Below are 21,692 nucleotides of genomic sequence, written 5' to 3' on the forward strand. Positions count from 1 at the left end.
ATGACACTAGATTTGGATCATCACAAACGACTTCGCTGGCAAAATACGTTGCGGCCAAATCGGTGTCTGACGCAAAGTAGCGTTTAGCGACTACGTAAAACACATTCACCATAAATCACGTTTCACACGGATCCCAACTCCCCTTCAACCGCGGCCTCCTGCGACACGCTTAAGAAGCCGCTCTCTCACGTGCAAGAGACCGGCGGCTAATGAGGCCTGTGGCCCCCAGGGGTCACAAACAAGCACTTACTAAAGTACCTTCAATGCAATTCCACAGCTGGGATTATTTGTTCATTCACTTTTTAAGTACCGCTGTACAATCTAAAAGCAAACCCCTTCTTACAGACATTAAAACACATCAAGAACTTAAGACAAACAATGAGAGTGGATCTACAAGGGTTTTCGGCGAGCTTTAAGCCTATTTTAATTATTTAAGAGAGAAAGGGTTCAAAATAAATATTTTACAAATGGGTTTTATTTAACAAAATGGATAGGGATATAACAAGTGGCTGTGTATAATTAAAATATGTAGATTTATAACATGTGTATATATGTAACATATACAATAAATATGTATTTAAAGCAGAAGTATTCCTTATTTACACACAAACTTTTACTACTTCCATTTAAGAGACTTAAATGTAGCTTCTGTATCTCGGCAGAGAAAACAATCAGAAATAGCCGCAATATTTAACACTTTTGGAATGCATCATTTAAAACCTAAAGTCATTTGTGAGTGACAAAATTGCAAACCGTGACTTCTTAAACATCACCACGCCAGGCGGGCACATTGCAAAGCCTCCGAAACGGAGCGGGTCGTGGTGGACGTTCTGACCGCGCCTACAGGAGGTTGACGCCGTGCTTCAGCAGCCGGTGCCGGGCCTTGCTGGGCAGGGAGAAGGCGCTGTCCTGGGCGTTGGGGATGCCCGAGTTCCGCACAACTCCACCCTGCTGCAGGAAGTAGGTCTCCTGCGCCACGCTGCGAGTTCCGTACACGGCTGAACCCGCGTTCCTGCGGCGGAAACAGAGACGGAGTTAGAGAACACCTCCCGAGTCCCGGGCGGAAAACTCTCTATCGGAGAGAATCATGACGATCGGAAGAACGGGGTACTTCCCCGTTCTTGGAATGGCCACATAACCGACAGAAGCACAGAGTTAAAGAACACAACCTCCCGGGGGAAAGATAAGCTGATTTTATTTTATTTTTTTTCGCTTTTAGAAAAGGGGAAGTACGACAACCTAAGGATCCAACAGGGTGTTCAACACAAGAATGATACAGCGCAAAACAACTGCTGCCGCCCTCCCCCCCTTCACACACACACACACACACACACACACACACACACACACACACACACACACACACACACACACACACACACACACACACACACACACACACACACACACACACACACACGTCCTACTTGAGGAGCTAGCACCCTGCCACCAGATCACTGTGCCATGCTGACCTGATAATAGCCTCCTGCAGAGCTTCACTGTTACAGAAATGCGAGTGGAGGAGCGATGTGGCTCTGACAAAGGAGCGCTCCTGGACTCCTCCAGATCGACCAGACACATTGGCTGCAGAGAGACACAATAACAAGGGGGTCTCTACTACAAGTGCCGCATTAGCCCGTACTAGCGCTTGCACGACAAATGAAAACAAAAACAAAAAAACAACCCACAAAACAATCAGCTTAAAGCTAAGAAAAGCAAAACCATAACAAAACAAGGATCATGTGTAGTTAGCGACACTGAAAGGGTAAAGAACCAGCAGGGGAGAGAGAGTTTACACTCACAGAGAGAAAAAGGAACATTGGAAAGAAACCGAGAGAAATTAAATCTATCAATATATCATGTGAGGAAAAGCCACAGAGGCATATGGGGGGGAGGCTTACTTGTCAGCGTGTTCTGAATGCAGTCGAAATGCGCAAAGATGTAGGGGCCGTGAGGGCCCGGGGCCCCCAAAGTGATATTCCTGAGATGGGCCTCGAGTCCATTCAGCGATGCCAGGCTACTGTGATACTGCATTAAAGAGAAGCTACAGCTGACAGAACCATATTACCATAAGAAAACCAAATTACTTCACTTTTACTTTTTAAATTGGGGGGGGGGGGGGGGGGGGGCTCTTGAACTCAGGCCTCAGTGTTTTGCGTTAGTGTTACGCCCGAAGCCCTTCCAACTCAGTCTGTAAGTTTAGATACTAAATAAATGAGCCTCTCCTGCATGAAAGGACCTTGTTTGTTTTAATCTGATTCCCTAAGAGATTGGTTGAACCACAGTTGAATGTTCAATCAGAATTTATGGAAAGGCTCCAGCACATTGTCAGAGATTAAATCCAAGGTCTATTCAAAGGCATGTAATATGCAGTCAAATATTGGGATTTAGAATGAACAGTCATAATAATAATAATAATAATAATAATAATAATAATAATAATCAGATAGATAAATAAATAACTAAAGCAAAAACCAGAACAAAAAAGAAACTAGTATGTTCACTTACCACTTCTTCCATTGCGGCAGTGTCGCTCTGGAGGAGCGGCTCCACCAGCAGGGCCAGCACCAGGCCCTTCACCCGGTGCTGGTACAGCGTCATGGGGACCAGGGGACTCTCCTCACCGCTGTCCCCCAGGCCTGTGCACAGAGGAGGAGGATCTTCCGTCTGGCCGCACTGGGACCCGGCACTCCCGGTGCCGGCCCTGCTGCCTCTCAATGCGGCCTGACCTCCGTGTGGCTCCCCGTTCCCCGACGCCTCCGAGCCGTCGCTCGTCGGCGCCGCACCCCGAGGGAGAGGACAGGTTTCCGCCGGCAGCGAGCTCTCCTCTCCCTTGACGTGCGGCCCCCCTCCGTTGCTGTGGAAGCTGTAATAGCACGTCTTGTCCAGCGCGTCCTCCTCCATGCCACCGTTGGGGGCTTCTCCGTTGGGGAAGGAAGTCCCTGGGGTGTTGAGCGGGGGGAGGCAGCGGGTCCTGCTGTCCGTGCTGCCGGTGGGGCTGGGGCTGAAAACAGAGGGATCCCAGGCGGGCGAGAGGGGGTCGAAAACATCCGACTCCACGGGGTCAGAGTCGGTGGAGGGCGTGTCAGATAAGGTTCTGGACAGACGGCTCCTCCTCGGCTGGGGGTCCTTTTTAGGGGTGGAGTGGGAACTAGAGGGGCAGAGAAAGTCGGTTTATCATAGAATGCTTTGTTTTTGACGTGTAATTTGAGAATTAGAGCCAGTCCAATGTCTGAAACTTAAAGCATTATTTTAAGGCCTACTTAGATTTGGACAAAAGTTACATGCTACAGTAAAGCCGTGAACATGTACGTTAAATGCATTAAAGAAAGATCCCAAATTAAGGAAATCATTATTTAAAATGGTAATGAGGTGTTAAAAAATAGAATATTATTTTTCTATTTATAAAAACACCAGATAATACCATCCTAGAAAAGATTTTCAAAATGAAGAGCTCCCAAAAACAAATGTCATTATACCGGAATGTATGAGAGCACAATGAAAGGCTCACCTGGACTCTGTGTCCATGAGAGAAGAGCGCAGGCCATGCAGCTCGGTCGTGGTTAGAAACACCGTGGTGGACGTCACAGCTCTGGAGACAGGAGCGCTGCCTGAAGAGCTGAAGGAGCTCAGTCCGTTCGGCCTCGCATCCTAAATCAAGTGTTAAAAGTTACACAACATTTCAGGACTGGCCTATTATTTACCTGCTAAATCTTCCACCGAAATCCATTCGTCGTCACTTGAGACTGTGGAAAAAGCCTCCGAATGACATGTCATACCTTGCCGTGTGTTTCGCGGTCGTGCGCCATCACCTTGACGGTGAGCTCCGGGGGCATCTGGGTGCTCACGACTCTGCGGAAGATGCCGTTGTTACATTTCGGATAAAAAATGACTGACCAAATCTAGTCGTGAAAAAAATGCCGGTTTACCTTCCGCAGAAGAGAACGCAGCCCGCCAACACTAGAGGGCAGCGCTGACACGCCTGAAGAATGAGGGCCGCTTTAAGCAGGAGAAGAGGGTCAATCTGGGGAAGTCAATAGAAGTTTAGCAGATTTTAATTCATACTGAAGTAAGACATTTGAATTGACAGAAAATAAGAACAGGAATGATTTACTCGAATAGAGGACTTGGGAAAAAACTTAACATTAAAATATAATGTATATCCAAAATTAGGAATCATTGGATTTGTTGCACATTTATTCTTAGCATACCAGAAACAAGTTCCCATAGAACTTGTTTTATTGGTGACATAGAGTCCCACAGTATCTATATGGACCTTGACAATACCTGATATAACGTGTGGATGTAACAACCGCACTAGAAAATGTGTATTTTTATGAAGATGTGACACATACGTGCGTGGAATCAATGGTGCTCAAGCAGCTGAAGACATGATGAAGGTCCGTGGATCCTGCTTGCAAGTGGGAGAGGTACTGGAGCCAGCGCAGAGCCAACGTCTCCCTACTATTCACCTGGAGCCCAGAGCAAAGGTCGAGATATTAGATAGAGCCAAACCATATATGCTCGATTTAAAACTAAACTTTAACCATTTGTTAAAATTTTTAAACTGCAGAGAGCACCTGATAGCTCTGACGGACGGGGCCGTTATAGAAACAGAAGAGGTTTATAAGCTGATCCAGGAGGTCGCAGGCGCTGATGGTGGCGATATCCACCGAGCAGCCAAGAGCCTACAAATAAAACAGAAACATAACAAATCTTTGTCTTCGGCATATACACAGGATAAACTTTTACTAAACTTTTTACTTTTGCGGAAAAAAAAACGTTTGTCAACTTCCGCACCCAAAATAAGTCATCTTTCATCCGAATGGCAAACTTGTTGCGGTGTAACCTGAGCACCCGCACAGGAGAGGAGGAGAGCTCAGAAACACAGCGGCTCACTCCGGCGAGCTGCCCACACAGCAGCTCCTGGTGGTCTATTGGGGTCTGTGAGATAAAATAAGATCAAATAAGATGAGACTTTATTCATCCCCGGAGGAAAATTCGGGATGGAACATACAAGGTGATCAGAGGGAGTTCAGTTAGAATCCCTTTAGAATGCCCTGACGGGGTTGATTCCTGCCCCAAAAGACAATAAAAGTCAATAAGGGCAGTCGGACATATTTAGGCTTATTGTCAGTGTTCCATTTTACTACTTAAATTCCTCGGGTCTATACCACTTACAATTTTCAGGTTTATATACTGCTTAAAATTAGGGTGACGGTGCTTAACCTTAGCCTCATCCTAACTTAGGTTTTATTTTCCACTATTATGCCATATTAAATATTTAATTGCGTAACACACATTACGTAAAGTTTTTCAGGTTTATAATGCTTAAAAATGTTCAGGTTTATTTTACATTATCCAGCCATTAGCCACTTAATATTTGATTGCGTAATGAAGTCACACACATTGGCTAATTCTTCAGGTTTATATTGCCTATATTTTCTAAATTTCTGGTCATTTACAATTTCTGGTATCCTGCCATATTTTATTGCGTATACTACTCACTGTGAGGTTTATTGTAAATCCGGTGAGCCACACCGGATGCACTGATTTATCTGCAATACAATATATATTCCACTGAATTATTTAGTGTCTGTATTTATATATAACAATTTATACAAGTAACAACCTGGAGCCGCAACTACCACAGATGAATCGCACCGTGTTCAAATCCTCCATGCAATTAATAAGTAGGAAAAAAAACTTTTATATCAATCCACAGTTTTTATTTAAGCCATTTAAGTGCGACATTCCAGAGAAAACTGCTTCCAATGGATCGGTAATAGTGCGGTGAAGTTCGCAAACGATTGAAACCTTTTGGGTGAAAAGGGCGACACACTCACTGCGAACGCGTCTCCGAATCACGTTCGCTCTCAACTGAACTCACCCACGAACGGATCATTTCAGGAAGTGATTCGGATCCGTTTGTTCGCCCCAAAAGAGACGCTGTTTTCCCTGGGACGTCACACTTAAGTGGCTGAAATGAAAACTTTGGAACGCGGTGGCCTCGCGTGGCGCGATTGGTCTGCGGGTGCAGGTCGCTCCTTGCATCAATTGTTATATATAATTAGACAGAAAGTAACGTTGTGGAATATGTTTTATTGGAGATACAGCAGTGCACCCGGTTTGGCTCACTTCCGCAATGTGGTTTTGCGGCTGTCTTTTCTGTTGATGCGGCTGGTTTTCGTCATTTATTTGTGTTTCGTCCATTTGCCCGTGTTTTCTTAAGATGCAGCGCGTTGGGCTTTCAGGGGCCAGCGCACAATAAAGCACCCATCTATCTGCGTTCGGTTCATTTGACTCGGTCAACACATGGCGCGAATTTCCACGCAGGTCACGATGAAGGTCAGACCTCCTCGGGGTAGAAGTAGCAGATGCCGTCACTCGTGGGGTCCCCCTCTCCCTTCACCTTCGATCCGTCGTAGAGAAAGAAATAATTACACCTGGGGGGGGAGAAAGCAAAGCCACAAAAGGCGACATTTTCTAAAACGTGCATCTGTCGGTCATCGCGAAAAGCGGGTCCGTCAATGCAAGCCCCGCTACGGAATGTCTGGACACCGTTGCGGGAAAAGACTGCAGACTCGTCAGTGGGTGCGGCACAATAGTTAACGTCGATTTAGAAACGGCTGAGTATTGAGTGCGCCAACCTCGTCTCACCTTCTGGAGTCTGCCATTAATTCAGCCATTGCGGGGCAGACGAGAACAACGTCGCTCGTTCCCTGGCTGGAGTCACTTCTTCATACCGTCCCGAGCGGTCCGGCTTCATGTAAACAAACTGTCAAGGCGGCGCCTGAACTCGGACGGGCCCGTCGAGGTGATCCCGTCGGAGTAACCAGGGGTTAGTTGGTTCAATTCATCAGACCGTGGGACGCTCGTCGAGGTCTCCGGAGCCGGAGCCTGAAGAATGCAGGTCACACGCGCTCGGAGTCATGTGAAAGTACGGCAAGCCGGGAAGGCCAACCTTCATCTCTCGCGGCGTTCCCTCGCAACCGACGACGATTCGACCACAACGCAGCTACGTTTCAACAGAGAAGACTGCAAATAATGGGTAGTTGTATAAAATTTGAAACTATTTACTTTTTTCCCTAGATTATATTTTGCAAGAGTTGCTTCCTGTGAGAAATAAATATCTACTTTGAATTGATCGTTTCACCCTTTTTGCTGCAAAAAAAAAAAAAAAAGTAGGTTGTTTAGTGTTTTAACATTTTGTGATTTTGTCGTTTCATTGGGGATGTATACACTGAATATTGTACTGTGTATATTGTCGATTTTCATCTATGTACAAAACAAAAAAAAAAATGGTGCTTTTACCTTTAAAAGGTGCAAGAAGGTGAAAAAAAACAGGGTAATTTAAATGTAAAAAAAAAAAAAAAAGCAAAAGGAAAAAAGAAAAACATGTCCAGTGCATTGAATGAATACAAAATTATTTAACGCAAATATTCAACATGGCAGAAACCATTGCTAAAAGTTCTGATAGACAATCATTTGCTAAATACACAGATATCACAAACAAATAACAAAAAACAACAACACTGAATGTTATTCTCCCTTGTAAGTCGCTTTGGATAAAAGCGTCTGCTAAATGACTAAATGTAAATGTAAATGTAAACACAGAAAATCATTTTGGTAATAGATACTTTATTTATGTTAACGTTTTGAGCAGACAATTTGTATTGTGGTCCATTACATTGAAACTAACTGCTTGGGTGCTCGAGATGAAGAGCACAGAAGTAAACACAATGGAAATAAAAGGAGTAAACTGTGTAGGAGAGTGTGGTCCAGTAACAGTGAAGGAAGACTGGTCCCCATCGGCAGTTTGAGGTCTGGAGGGAGGTTCACTCGTCGTGTCCCTCATAGCCGTTAGGGAGGGCGTTCACATGGCTGTTGTGGAAGAGGGATTTGTTTCCATCACCCCAAGGAAACCGCTGCAGGGGATGTGGAAATAGTCATGTAAGCAGTGGTGTAACGGAACCTAGTTGATCCATACAGATCGCCCCCCACGGTTCAGCTCACATGTGAACCACGGATTAATTGCAAAATTTAACCATCACAGTGAAATAGTTTTACTGCCGCTGTTACTTTAAGTTATAATTCTATAAATCTCAAAGCAGAGTTGCAGTGAAAAGAAGATAGACAACACAGACGCGTGTCGTTTTACTCTGAAGGGCAATGATTGGTTTACAGTACGTCACGCTCTGTTGCTGCTACTTCACTACATATGGTGAAGCAAATGTCGCAAGCTATGCGTCTGCTCGTTCGCCATATTGGAGCAGTCAGAATTCGCTAGTAAACAACATACGAACATACAATGTGTATTGAGAGATGCAGACTGGACTATAACTCGCTTAAATCTGACCCGATTTTCATAAAATGTTGTTTGTTATGAACCTGAAAAATCAAACAAGATACTGAAAATTCAGTTACTGAGGGCAGCTCTAACCATACTTTTTCCATTGACTACCATGTTTAAAGGATGATGGTATCATTTTTAAGATTTAATTTTAACATTGAACATCTTGAGTGTTTTCATTTAAGGCCATGGGCAAAAGTTCCTTGTTGTAGGTGTTTTACAGAATAAATGGAAAGCAAAAATATATTTTTCTCCCTTTTTAAAAGTTTTTTTTTTTTTTACTGATCCGAAAAATGATCTGAGACTCAAAACCGTGGTAGGATCCGAACTGTGAGTTGTATGATCCATTGCACCCCTACATGTAAGTATGATAATTTAAATTATTTCTACAGTGGCACAATTTGATTCTACTGTGCAATATGGAACTATGGTTATTTAAACCAAAGTTAAAATAACGTTGCCTCCCTACATACTTCACATAGATATCAATCTTGTAAATCTCTCAATCTTTAGATATGTTCAATACACTTAGTAATCTGGTTCCTATTTATGGCGATTTTTTTTATTTCTATATATTTTATATTGTTTATAGTGTGTACCTTGATATGTTCTCTATTTTCTGCTGTCCCCCTTTTGCTGCTGGAACGATGTCAATTTCCCCGTTGTGGGCCTAATAAAGGTTTATCTTATGTATGAACGTATGTAATCTATGTTACAAATAAACCTCTTGACTCTATTAAGTGGTAAATGTGACTGCTCCCATTTTGCCAGTATATATATTGAAACTTGGGTCTATAAAAACATTGGAATCAAGGGATGGAAATAATTTCAAGCGTAGTTAACACAGCTTCAAAACCGGCATATTTTGAAATCTTCTAGCAACTTCGGTGGTACAAGGATACCCATGGCCATTTTTAAGAATGACCAACACGGTTAACCCAGAAAGTGCAATGCAAAGCTGCTTGAGAAAATTACAGCACGTGTTTACTACAAAAAAGAAAGAGAAATTGTATCAGACCTTGGAACGAAGGCGAAGGTGGCTGTAAGGGATGAACTCTGGCTGGTCGTGGCTGTGATGCTGCATTTTCATGAACATATTCAACATGCACACAGCAACGCCAGGAAGGGCAACCACGAAACTAAGGATCTTCCATGTCTTTGCTGTATGAGAAAAAGAGGTGGAAAGGAAACACAAGGACTGTTTGTAATAAATCTCAATGCGTTTTCAATTGTTAACCTATCAATACATGCATCTATACACTCCATGTGCACTTTATTAGGTACACCTGTACAATCCAATACACCAGCTCAGCCACATATTTTTTCTTTATGTTGCCTATAATGTTCATGTTTTTTTTACGCTGTCATAGAAGGTGTTAATTCAGTGATGTTTTAGCATCAAGGTCATAGCAATGGTGTTGCTGTAATGAGCTGCATTACATTCAGTTTCTAATATTCTGTCCCCTTCTTGTATGTCAATAGGGAGGACAACAAATTTGAAACACCTCTCTATATAACGTAGTTTAGTACAACACCACATTTAACTATGACCTCAGTCAATAACGTAATTTAATTTACACATTTCTGACTACGTCAACAAAAACTGAACATTATACACTTCACACAAGTAAAATTCATGGCAATACTGGTGTATTGGATTACACTAGATCATTACACCCTGAGGGTATAACTGACATATTCAGACAATTGACAATACATATGGCAATTTATGATTCCACTTAGCTCCAACTGGGTTGGATTCCCTGCAATTTTTTTTTAAGAAAAATTATGTCTGTGTTTTATCAAAAACAGTATACAACCTTTTACTCAGCATTTCCCAAAAGGAAGTATCTGATTGATATTGGTAAAAAAAAAAAAAAAAGTATCTCAGTCAAAGTTTTCACCTTTAATTTTTTCAACCAGGAGTATATTTTGAATGGAAATATGTATGCTTAGAGGACCGAAGTACATTCCCAATGCTGATCTACAAATGATAGAATATATTGTGCACATTACCACAAGAGCTACTTCTAGGTAGTGGAGTAGCAGCATTTAAATCAGGATCTCTTATCTCAAAGAAATGCTGGAGCTTCTAAGGTACTAAATGACCTGTAACTGGCTAATAAAGTGCACAGACTAAAACCAATCTTAAAAAGGCACATAGTTCATTGTTTTCTATTGTCGGTGACATTAGGACGCCACTATTGACTGACACTGACTGTAGCGCTCCAAGCTCCTCTTTTATGTGTCGAGTACATCTCTATAGGAAACGCGCAAAAGAAAAGTGAGGGACAGTTTCAAACAGCCATCTCACAAATATGTAGCAATGACTCAATTATTTATAACTATTGTATGCGCTGCATATCTTGAAATGGCTACTAAATGTGGCCTTGGGCTGTCTAGGTTCCAGTCTATAAATTGAAGAGCCAGAATAGAGAGAGCTCCGATAAGAGCGCCAATATTCCCACATTTGAGTGAAGTAAGAGGCGGCAAAAAGTAAAGAAATATATTGTCCGCTTTCCAAAAACATGCTTCACTTTTATCCAGATGATGCATTTGATTCATATAACTGCTTCTACTTTGAACAGGCTATTGTATATTGCCAATTGTTTCTATTTTTAGCTTTACTGCATATTGCCAATTTTCTGTAGTTATTGTTCTAATTACCATGGTCTTATTGCCTATTCTTCTCATGCGTGCAGCTGTGACATCGCATTTCCCTCCTTCCCGTGGATTAATCAAGCAAATATCTACATTGTACTGATACAGAAAACATTATCAGAAGGAACTAAATACCGAATTAAGTGCCTTAAAAAAAAAAGCTCGTCCGCGAGGCTAAACGTTCATAAAAGTTTTCAAGATTTTGAAGCTCCCGTGTCAGTGACAGGGTTGCCATGTTTTGGCTCGCTTTAGCACGCGGCTGATAACTGAAGACGCTACCAACGCGATGCGGCTCTATGACGACGTGGGAGCGAACATATGAAACGGACGTAGTTCGCAAGCGAAGCGCGTTGTTGGGACGCGAGACACGACGTTTCAACGGAACAGGCCCGCGGCGAACGTGTCCTCTGAAGGGCGCTAGCAAGCTAATGCTCAAGGGAGCGGGCTCGGCAAGGTCACCAAGAAAAGTGCACAGCGCATTGGAAGTAAAAACATAGACCAGTGCCTACGCTCGCTTGACACGGAACAAGGAGTAGAACTCACATGCTTGGTCGCCATGGCCAGCGGTGGCGGATAACTGACGCCGCGCCTGGCCCAAAGCGGACCCAAGGAGAGAGATCCTTCCGTACGCCGCCATGTTGAATACAAACCCGGTGCAGGGCGCTTGTAGCGGAAGTACGATCGCCGCGTGACTGTGACGTCGGACGCCTCGAACCATGACATATATTATAATGTGTGGATGTGTTGCATCACTTTAATATCAGGAGATCACAATGCAAACACGAGGCATTCTTCAGCGGCTCTTCTGTCTTTTTGGGACATACGATATGAGACCGAAACGGGCCGTTGTACCAGATTGAGTGGCTGGTATGACGTCTGCAGACCGCCAGGTGTCACTGTGTTCGCCGTGACTGAATGACGCACGCAGCGGGGGGAAATGCCGCCCCCTACCGGCAGAGAGCCGTGGATCGTGCTCCTTTTACCGGGGTCATTAGGCGCTTCTTCTTCTTCTTCTTCTTCTTCTTCTTCTTCTTCATCATCTTCTTCTTCATCATCATCATCATCATCATCATCATCATCATCATCATCTTCTTCTTCTTCATCATCATCATCATCATCATCATCATCATCTTCTTCATCATCTTCATCATCATCTTCATCTTCATCATCATCATCATCATCATCATCATCATCTTCTTCTTCTTCTTCATCATCATCATCATCATCATCATCATCATCATCATCATCATCATCATCATCATCATCTTCTTCTTCTTCTTCTTCTTCTTCTTCTTCTTCTTCTTCTTCTTCTTCTTCTTCTTCTTCTTCTTCTTCTTTGGGCTTTGTCGGCCGCTTGCATGCTAAATGTTGCATTAATGCCGTCTTCTGGAGTTAGTTAACTCCTACAATGTCCAGTATGTCCGGTTTTCCTCATCAGTCCTGGCCTCATTAGGAAACTGACCAAGCATCTTCTGCCCTGTCCACTTCCACCACACTGCAGTATGTGAAGAGCCTACTGCAGTGTGGTGCAGACCAGGACTAACGTTAGTCCTGATCTTTCCATTTCTTCCATCATGTCCTTCCTTTCTGCTACATACTTGCTGCAACTAACAAGCACATGCCCTACAGTTCCTGGTTCCTGACAGTCATCACAAACACTGGTTGGATGCTTTACTATAATGTGAACTGCACTGTTAAGATGACCGTCTCCTATTCTAAACCTAGTCATGGTTGTCGCCTCTTTCCTACTTCTCACAACACCAAATCCACTTCGAATGGAAAGTAAATGTCTTCCTCTTATCTCCCCAGCCCAGTGCTGCTGCCGCTCTTTACTGATTTCTTTCCGTACCACGCCCTTTCCTTCTGATTTTGAGAGACTAATACCTGTGTCTGTTTTCTTTTTTTTTGAACAGCTTGCTTGGCTAGTTTGTACACTCTATCATTTCCCAGAATACCTGTATGAGCAGGAACCCAAATTAATTTGACCTCTGCGTCTTGTTTCCTTATTCCTGCGTGTATTGGTGTTATTTGGTAAAGTAAACCCTGGTGATTATTGGTTGTACCTGCCTTGAGACTGTACAGAGCCAAGACAGAGTCACTACAAATTAAGACCCTGGTTGATTTGTTTTGTTCAACCCATTCTAAAGCCATCAAGATGGCGTACAGCACAACAGTATATACACTGAGGCAATTTGAGGTCCGTCTGCATATCTCACTTCTATGGCTAGGAACTACAACTGCAGAACCTGTGTTCCCTGTTATTGGATCCTTGGATCCATCTGTAATAACCTACACATTCTTAATACTTAGATTCCCCATACCCGTAAAACTCACTTACCAGATCCATCCATCCATCCATCCATCCATCCATTTTCCTCCGCCTATCCAGGGCTGGGTCGTGGTGGCAACAGGCTGAGCAAGGAGCTCCAGACCCCTTTCTCCCCGGCAACGTTTTCCAGTTCCCCCTGGGGGACCCCGAGGCCAGCTGGGATATGTAATCCTTCCAGCGCGTTCTGGGTCTACCCCGTGGTCTCCTACCAGTTGGATGTGCAACTGTACCTCCTGAATCTGAGGTTAGACAATCAGCCGGAGCCTCCTTTCCAGCACCCTGGAGTTAACTTTCCCAGGGAGGCTGAGCAGTGTGATACCCTGTTAATTGGAGCACACCCTCCGGTCCCCCTTTTTAAAAATGGGAACCACTGACCCGGTCTGCCACTCCACAGGTACTGTACCCGACATACACGCGAAACTGAAGAAACGTGTCAGCCAAGACAGCCCAACAATGTCCAGAGCCTTCAGCATCTCAGGTCAAATCTCATTCACCCCCAGCACCTTGCCCCCGAGGAGCTTTTTGACTGCCTCATGGTTCAAAGGACCCTACCCTACCCTACCAGATCTGCACTTTTATTTCTAACCTTGATTTGAAATAATTAAAAATTGTAACCCTGTTTATCATCCATTTAAATGCTACAAAAAGAAAAAAAACCAATGTTAAATGTAAATATTAAAAAAAAAAAAAAAAAAAAAAGGTAGTGGCCTATTATTTGTAATCAGTGCGTAAACCTCAGACCAATCCATGACTTACAAACACTAGACTTCTGTTTGTTTTTTTGTGGATTTTGTGTCTGAACTTTGAACATCCCTGCCGCATCCCCCAAATAAAAAAAAAAAACTGGATTTCACCACAGGTCTTTTGAATCTTTGCCAAATATTTCACTGAAATGACAATTTAATAATTAATTATAATATTGTTATTATAAGAATTAAGGCACATAGAGGAATTATACTGTCTCTCCTTAATTAGCCAGAGAAAATATAATAGTTTTTACATTAGTAGAATAGTAGTAATATTAATAATAGCCTTACAAATAGTGGGTTAGTAGCGCCTACCGAGTGGCGTTTTCAGGGCCCTCCGACACAGAGACACAGACGATGAGGTTGAAAACACACCAGTTTTATTGTAGAGGGTGGGCAAGGTGGAACAAGCCTGGAGCAGATGGACAGCATGTCATGACGGGGGCTCCTCTCCTGTGTGTATGGGGGGATGGGGGTTTTACCTGTTGTTTGTTGATTGTTCTAACGAGCAACAGGCGTACAGACGGGTGCCCAAACCACACCAGCCCCACACCACAATCATTCAGTCTTTTCACATGTTTTCAGCAATTATTTTCTTTATGTGTAATGTGTTTGGGAAAAAAAATCACTGAATTCATTATACAGGGACTTTAATCAATTTAATGAAAGAAAGATCCGAAAGACTTCCATAAAATATCCTTCCACCGGCCTCATTATTGCCCTTGAGGAAGAAGAATCTGTCATTAAATTTGTTTATTCCCACATTGTAAGAGTTACGACAACTTATTAACAAGTTATTTGCATTTGCATAGAGATTGGTGGTTATTCTGCATGCGTTTGTGCTGTTCCATAGTTTCACACCACTACCATTAAAAACACCTGAAGTCAGCTCCTGTCTTGGGTACTTTGTGGGTTTGGGGGGTGAAAAGTGCTACAGATTTGCTCCTAGGGAGACCATCGTGTGATGTGTTACTCTGCCCTGACGTCACCATACAAACTGGATCTGCTCCGCCTCGTCGCCGCCATGAGTAGTCAGAGATATGACAATTTTGAAAAACACAAGAACATTCTTGTAGGAGCCAGGAATGGATTTATTGTGAATATAGAATGAATTTTAAATTTTAAAATATTGTGATGGTTTATTTTTTAGGTTATTTTGGTTGTTTATTTGTTATGGCACAATCACGGTGATCAGGTCACATGGATGGGCGGGGACATTAATAAATATCATGATGTTAATAAATATCACATGTTCACCTTTGTTCGTCTTTTTTTACTTCGGCTATCATACTGTGTCCTCGGTGTTACCATGGTTACCCAGGATGCCGTGTGGCATTTGTTTTAAGCACTATTTTTTTTAATTTTAAGGACTTCACGAAAAATAAATATTATACATTTTCAATGTGATCTTTATTAATTGAAATATCATTTAATGTTAGTCTCATTGTCTATTATAACCCTATCATTTTTGTTCTGATTTTTATCATTATATTTCTTCTAGGTTTTTTTGCCGGCTGTAAGTGCCTGTCGCAAGGCAACCACGGAACCCACGGACACGGATGTAGCGTCGTTGTATTCGGGGCAGTCCCGACATGTTGTGGTCCAAGTGTAATCCACATCGATCTATATTTGGAGCTGCAGTTAGAGAAAAAAAAGGTTTTCTGAAGGACGCGGAGGCTTTCTATATAGATATCTATAGATATATCTATTTTTCACCTCACGTAACGGCGGTGTAGATGTGTAAGGGTAGACGTTCATTTTACTAGGACCTCGACAAACATGAAACGTTAATGAAGACGTTCATTTTTCGGTAGATTTAACTGCTAGGCCCATGAGATGTCGCCACCCGCGCACGTTCCTTCACTGCAACGTACATACGACAGTTTCTCTTGACTGAGGGAATCCATGGCACTTTCCACCTCCCATATATGGGAGATTGTTTACTGTAGCTCAATAGCTATGCACGCAGACCCGTAGTGAGGGCAGAAGGGGCATAGAGGACATTTTTCTGAATCTGAAATTCGATGGTATTACCCTTTTAATTTGCTGGGATTTCTTGTGGTACTTTGCAGCGTAGAGAGAGCAAAGAATTGCACTGAAAAATATTTTGATTCAAATGGAGGTGAGATATCATTTGTTGTTTATCTATGTCTATCTGATTGTTATTTTCATTTTGGTAATTTATTTTGTGGCAAATCAATGTAACAGTAAACTAGTTAAATGTATACACTATCAAGGAGGAATATTCTAGATATTTTACTGGAAACTACTGAATAAAAGTGTAACAATAAGTCATTTTTGTTGGCAAAACGTGATAAAAAAGGCATTTTTAAACCATTAGAAAAATGCATATACACGTCAATCTATTCAATTAATTATCATGGTTGTATTTAATAGGAATGGTGTAACAGAAAGTTAAATTTTAACCTCTTTTCATATACTAATGTCACAAGTATCACAAATCTGCGCGTTCGATGTTTTTTTATTTAACAAAATCGTTTCATTTGTTTCCATTTTACAACATGACTTCCGTCAATAATGGAGACACCTGATTATCAGCAGTTTGGACCGTCTGACACAAGTAACAGACAGCAGAGCATCACTCAGAGAGGTAAAATATTCCCAAAATAAGATTACCTGGATCCAGTATCATTTTAAACTCACTATGTGTCATTTCTTTTTAGGTTTAAAGAACAGATTAGGGTATATCCTCTATGGTGTCCTGGTGCTTCTGCTGTTGATACTCCTGCTGGTAACGGGGATAAAATGTATGTTTGTCAAAACATTGCAGCTGAAAGATCAATGCAGTTCCCACTTTGCTGATGGTCATTCTATAAAAATGTTTTTCAACTGTCTTATTCCACAGTTTCCAACTTAAGCAAAGAGATTGCCGATCTAAAAACCTACCTTGGAGCGATCAACCACCCAGCGTTTAATCATAGAAGTTCATCTGAATTAGGTCATATTAATAACTGTTGTTACATGTATTTTGTGATCGTCTGGTGATTAGTGAAACAAATACACTTTGTTCACTATTCACCCATTGGAATAAGTGTTGAAAAACTAATAATTATGCTCTTTTTTTTATGCTCTTTTTTGTTATATTCTCCACAGAGAGTCCAGAGGACGTCCTTGTGGAGGCAATCACTCCGGATCGAGGTAGTTACTCATTACTTTTAGGTCACTACAATTCAAGAAATAGAGCTCTTTTATACATCTATTGACTGAGCGAGCTTCACTGACCTTTAAACCCGATGAAACCAGGACCCTGCAAAGAAGGCTGGGTGTCCTTTGAGCAGAGCTGCTACCTGTTATCTAAACGCTCCCTGAGCTGGAACAACGCAGAGCAGCAGTGTAAAGTGCACGGGTCACACCTGCTGGTGGTCAACTCTGTAGGAGAACTGGTGAGCACATGAGCTCCAGTGAAATCCATGAAAGCATGCCATTTTGTGAATGTGGAGCACGGCTATGCCTTTTTATTTCCATCCGATGACGGAATTTCATGGTTGTTTTTTTTACAAGTAATAAAAACCTCTTTATACCTCCTGTGACTCTTCCACTAGGACTACATCTCCAAAGTTGTCCTAGTAACAGCAAACTACTGGATTGGACTGGTGGAGCGACAACACGAGGGTCACTGGAGCTGGGTGGATGGCACCGACTTCAAAACGACGCAGACGTAAGAGAACGATGAAGCCGCGGATCCCGATACAGGACGACGGCAAAAGAAAACAAAACAATACCTATCAATCGTTTTACTCCTGTTTTGGATTTCAGCTTCTGGGATGTCGGGCAGCCGGACGACTGGGACTACATGCAGGACGGTGAGGACTGCGGGCAGCTCCATAGCAGCAGCATACGAAAACGCAAGCTGTGGAACGACGCAGAATGTACCCTGGAGAACCGCTACATCTGCGAGACCAGGGCATGAGACCGACAGTCGACGGATTTAGAACTTCCATTCCTGTAATGCTATGCCAAGACCCATTCTGTATATCTCATGAAAGCGATGATTCAATTTAGCACAGACCATTCTTAATCGACCACAACACAAACAGATCAATGGGAGAAATGATTCGTCAATGTCTTTATTTGAAAGCACACTGGGGGTCTGTGGGGAATGTCCAATCCTGCGTGGCTTGGCTTACTTGCAGTGGCTGCTGGGAAGGTGCGCGTGCTCTTCGTTGTATTCCGCCGTGGCAAAGCACATGGCCGCCATCCTGTCGCACTCACAGATGAAAGCCTCGCACGGGTTGTTTTTGTCTGAATCACAGAGGAAAAAACACATAGGCGGCCTTTTAAAGTTTCCTTTTTAATTCAGGCTTCTCAAAACACTGCCCTCACCACGTGCAGACGTACGTGGCTATGCAGCGAGCTAAACACTCTCCCAAAAACTACCCAGAGACAGGAGCTCACTTTTGGTATCTTTAATAGAAGTGGTGTGAAACTGTGGAACAGTACAGAAATATGCAGATTAAGGATCAGGCTCTATGCAGATGTAAATAACCTGTTAATATGTTGTCATAGCTACTATACTCTACACATATACAAATAACATGAATTAACTCACTGATTGTGCTTTCTCAAGGGCAATAAGGAGACGGATGGAAAGAGACGTTAGATTGATTGCCTGTGTTTCTGTCCGGCTATCTTATGCCTGTGTCCTGATGTTGAACGTCACAATGCTATGATGTCACAGCACAGACGGTGGCGAGGGCACCACTCAGGGAGCAAAACAGTCTCAATAAAGTGGGTCCACCAATTGTTTGTGAAATTTTTTTTTGAATCAAAATATTTTCCATACAAGCAGGAAACTAACGGAAATACATCTAAATCTAAAATAGAAACAGAACCGGAACTGGAACCATCATAACTGAGTATATGAATAGGTTAAGTCATTATTGTATTATAACAACATAACATTTATATATATATATATATATATATATATATATATATATATATATATATATATATATATATGATTATATCATATATACATATATAATTTAATATGACATAATACATGAATACTTGCACTAACATACAATTTTTTTTCTAATGACTATTTTATTCTGATTTCTTCCACATCTTGCACTATCTGGTTGAACAGGAGATCATGCACTTCAATTTGAGGTCCCTCTAATGGACGATGTATGCTTTAATTGTTTCTAGCATCTTATGTAAGTCGCTTTGAACAAAAGCGTCTTCTAAATGAATTAACTGAAATGTAATATATTATTTTTGAAAATTATAATGAATATTTTATTATATATTAATAGGCATTATTATTATAGGCCAGGGTCTGAACTGAGCCACAGGTTATGACACCAACAGTGGACTGGACACTCACCGAGGCAGGTGACCGTCTTGGTGGGTTTGTTGCAGTGGTAGCTGTAGATTTCGGTGTAGGGGTTGTCTAACAACGGCCAGCAAGCGTCGTGCTGCATCGCGCTACTGAAGCACTGGTCATGGATCTGACAACATCTGTCTCAAATATTAAAAAAAAAATCTGAATTCAAGGTGGAAGTTATGTCATCTTTTAAATGATATAACACTTAAATAAATCCCGGGAGGAAATTAAGTTAAAAGTTGACAGAACAGTGCAAGAAAAAAAAAGAGATTCAATAAATAAATAAATTGTAAATAAACAAATAAACAAATAAAATAAAATGTAAACAAAAATCAAAAGGGAGTTGAACTTTTGCAGCTCACTGTATTAATCTGTCGGCTCAATATGGGCAGGTGGCAAATAAAATACAGTATGTTACAGAATAATAAGACAGAAGTATGTCATGTTAGAACGAATAGCAAGTGATGGCACACATCATGATAAATATGTGATCGCAATAGATTCATATAAATAAAAAGTGTCCATGATAGTAGACTTAAGCGTGGCCCAGTGTGTTTCAATATCTTTTGGATGTTATTCAGGCAGTTCAGCACTGGGTGCAGCCTGGAACTGTTGTTGAAGGGTGGTGAGCAGGCTTGGCCGGCTCTGTCTTTTCTGCACCCTTCTTTTCCGCATGAGACAGATGGACATGATGGAGGGAATGAGGCGGTGGTCTGTCCAGTCGTCATCCTCACTTGTCATCGGTCTGGTGTTGAGCACATCATGGCCGTCTTTAGTGCGGACGACTACGTGGTCGAAGAGGTGCCAGATTTTAGAGCGAGGATGCATCCAGCATGTTTTGAATTTGTTATTTTGGCGGAAAAGTTTGTTGGTGATGACCAGATGACCAGGCTGTGTTCTAAGCACTTTGTTGACATTAGAATTTAGTTGGAGTTTGTATTGCCAACCTCCTCCTTCCCCATTTCTCCTCCCCATAGATTGTGGTTTCATCCCACCCTTGCATTGAAATGTCCAAGCAGGATTAGCTTGTCCACCTTGTGCACTTTTGTTAAGATGTTGTTCGGGTCAGCATAGAAGGCCTCCTTAAAATCGTCCTGTGCATCAAGTGTTTTCAACAAAGCATTAACAATGGTGGCCTTTTGGCTGCCTGCAAGCGTCAAGTGTATGGTCAGGCGATCATTGATGTCCACAGGGACTTCAGGGAGGAGGCTGTTCTTAATGGTAAAACCCACACCATGGATCCTTGGCTCATCATCAGGTTTTCCTTTCCAAAAAAGTGGGACGATCCCTCTGGATGGGGTAGTCCAGACAGGAGTTTTCGAGGCAGGCTATGTTTAGGGCAACTTTTTTAGCCGCTTGCCCTTCTGAGCAGAGTGGATCCTATATAGGGCTGCCCAGTCATGGATGCAGCTGCTGAACAGCTGTTCTGACTCATTCAAAGAGCTTAACAACTCAGTCAAACACCCACCGCCTGTGTGTCAGGTTGTGGCTAGGAGCTGCCAGACTTCACAGTCCTGCTCCCGTCACCACTTTGTGATTGCCACAGGGCTTTGATCCGGGATGTTGACTGGTCTGGTTCCCTTTCAGGAGGACGCCTGCCCGTGACATCTTTTAATGTGGAGAGGCTGATGCACCTGCAGCCACCACACGGTCCTTGGCGAGAGGCCTTTACCCGCCTTCAGTGCCGTTGTGACTCCTGTGTCAGCCTCCACCATTTCCGCCGGATAATAATAAGGATAATACTACTAAGACAAGTTATAGGGGAAATCTATAGATGGGCAGGTCATGGTTTCTGTCGTACATACACTGAACAGTACACATTGATACCAAAGCAAATGGATGCAGATAATAGGACTTATAGAACCTACATACGTACGTAACATAAGATTACAGTCAGATAACACCAACGGAATGAGGAATAAGACTTTGGGGAAGTGGCGGGTGGGGTTGGTGGGGCATACCATGGCCTCTCCTACATACCTGTCCAGCTCATCCACAGGAGCACCAGAGCCGCCCTTCCCACAGTAGCAGCCGTAGTCAGTGTAGTCCATGATGGGCCAGCTGTCGGGCATGGTGCAGATCATCATGTTCCTGAACTGCCACAGAGCACGGCCACTCTCTGAGGCCAGCACTATGAAGACATGGAAGAGAAATAGCTCAGATAAAACTGCATCCTGTACTCAAGATCCACTAGATACAGTGTTGTGGCGACGACTGGTGGGTGGGGCCTTGTTTGCAGATTGTTTGACG

General features: G+C 42.7%; 4 protein-coding genes across 4 annotated transcripts; 1 reads left to right on the forward strand and 3 right to left on the reverse strand.

Moving 5' to 3' along the window:
• Positions 1-259: 259 nt before the first annotated feature.
• hps4 (HPS4 biogenesis of lysosomal organelles complex 3 subunit 2) lies at positions 260-6,886 on the reverse strand. Its single transcript, XM_080004517.1, has 12 exons — positions 6,661-6,886; positions 6,356-6,446; positions 4,801-4,944; positions 4,581-4,688; positions 4,356-4,472; positions 3,930-4,024; positions 3,780-3,852; positions 3,512-3,651; positions 2,509-3,151; positions 1,902-2,028; positions 1,473-1,584; positions 260-1,012 (listed from the first exon to the last, which is right to left on the reverse strand). The coding sequence occupies exons 1-12, from the start codon at positions 6,687-6,689 to the stop codon at positions 841-843; spliced, it is 1,851 nt and encodes a 616-aa protein (XP_079860643.1). The 5' UTR covers positions 6,690-6,886; the 3' UTR covers positions 260-840.
• Positions 6,887-7,621: 735 nt separating this feature from the next.
• Positions 7,622-11,717, reverse strand: cox6a1 (cytochrome c oxidase subunit 6A1). The gene is made up of 3 exons (XM_080003497.1): positions 11,558-11,717; positions 9,372-9,514; positions 7,622-7,928 (listed from the first exon to the last, which is right to left on the reverse strand). Exons 1-3 carry the CDS (start codon positions 11,649-11,651, stop codon positions 7,839-7,841), a joined length of 327 nt encoding a protein of 108 aa, XP_079859623.1. The 5' UTR covers positions 11,652-11,717; the 3' UTR covers positions 7,622-7,838.
• A 5,626-nt stretch (positions 11,718-17,343) lies between these two features.
• On the forward strand, positions 17,344-18,020 carry LOC307233081 (asialoglycoprotein receptor 2-like; the record flags this gene model as incomplete). Its single annotated transcript, XM_080004294.1, has 3 exons — positions 17,344-17,493; positions 17,653-17,768; positions 17,867-18,020. The coding sequence occupies 3 exons, from the start codon at positions 17,344-17,346 to the stop codon at positions 18,018-18,020; spliced, it is 420 nt and encodes a 139-aa protein (XP_079860420.1).
• Positions 18,021-18,233: 213 nt separating this feature from the next.
• On the reverse strand, positions 18,234-21,547 carry LOC307233215 (phospholipase A2-like; the record flags this gene model as incomplete). Its single annotated transcript, XM_080004466.1, has 3 exons — positions 21,423-21,547; positions 19,443-19,576; positions 18,234-18,352 (listed from the first exon to the last, which is right to left on the reverse strand). Exons 1-3 carry the CDS (start codon positions 21,527-21,529, stop codon positions 18,234-18,236), a joined length of 360 nt encoding a protein of 119 aa, XP_079860592.1. The 5' UTR covers positions 21,530-21,547.
• Positions 21,548-21,692: the final 145 nt, after the last annotated feature.

This window comes from Zeus faber (assembly GCF_960531495.2).
Source record: "Zeus faber genome assembly, chromosome: 7".
Taxonomy (NCBI): domain Eukaryota; kingdom Metazoa; phylum Chordata; class Actinopteri; order Zeiformes; family Zeidae; genus Zeus; species Zeus faber.

Bases quoted from the DNA above. Each gene is read 5' to 3' on its own strand.
- hps4 (XM_080004517.1), bottom strand. From the start codon at position 6,689: ATGGCTGAATTAATGGCAGACTCCAGAAG. The intron at 4,689-4,800 runs GTGCGGAAGTTG...TTTTATTTGTAG, and splicing joins TGAAAGATGACTTATTTTGG to GCTCTTGGCTGCTCGGTGGA. The intron at 4,025-4,355 runs GTATGTGTCACA...TGACTTCCCCAG, and splicing joins GCACCATTGATTCCACGCAC to ATTGACCCTCTTCTCCTGCT.
- cox6a1 (XM_080003497.1), bottom strand. From the start codon at position 11,651: ATGGCGGCGTACGGAAGGATCTCTCTCCTTGGGTCCGCTTTGGGCCAG. The intron at 9,515-11,557 runs GTGAGTTCTACT...TTTCTCATACAG, and splicing joins TGGCCATGGCGACCAAGCAT to CAAAGACATGGAAGATCCTT. The intron at 7,929-9,371 runs GTCTGATACAAT...CATCCCCTGCAG, and splicing joins ACCTTCGCCTTCGTTCCAAG to CGGTTTCCTTGGGGTGATGG.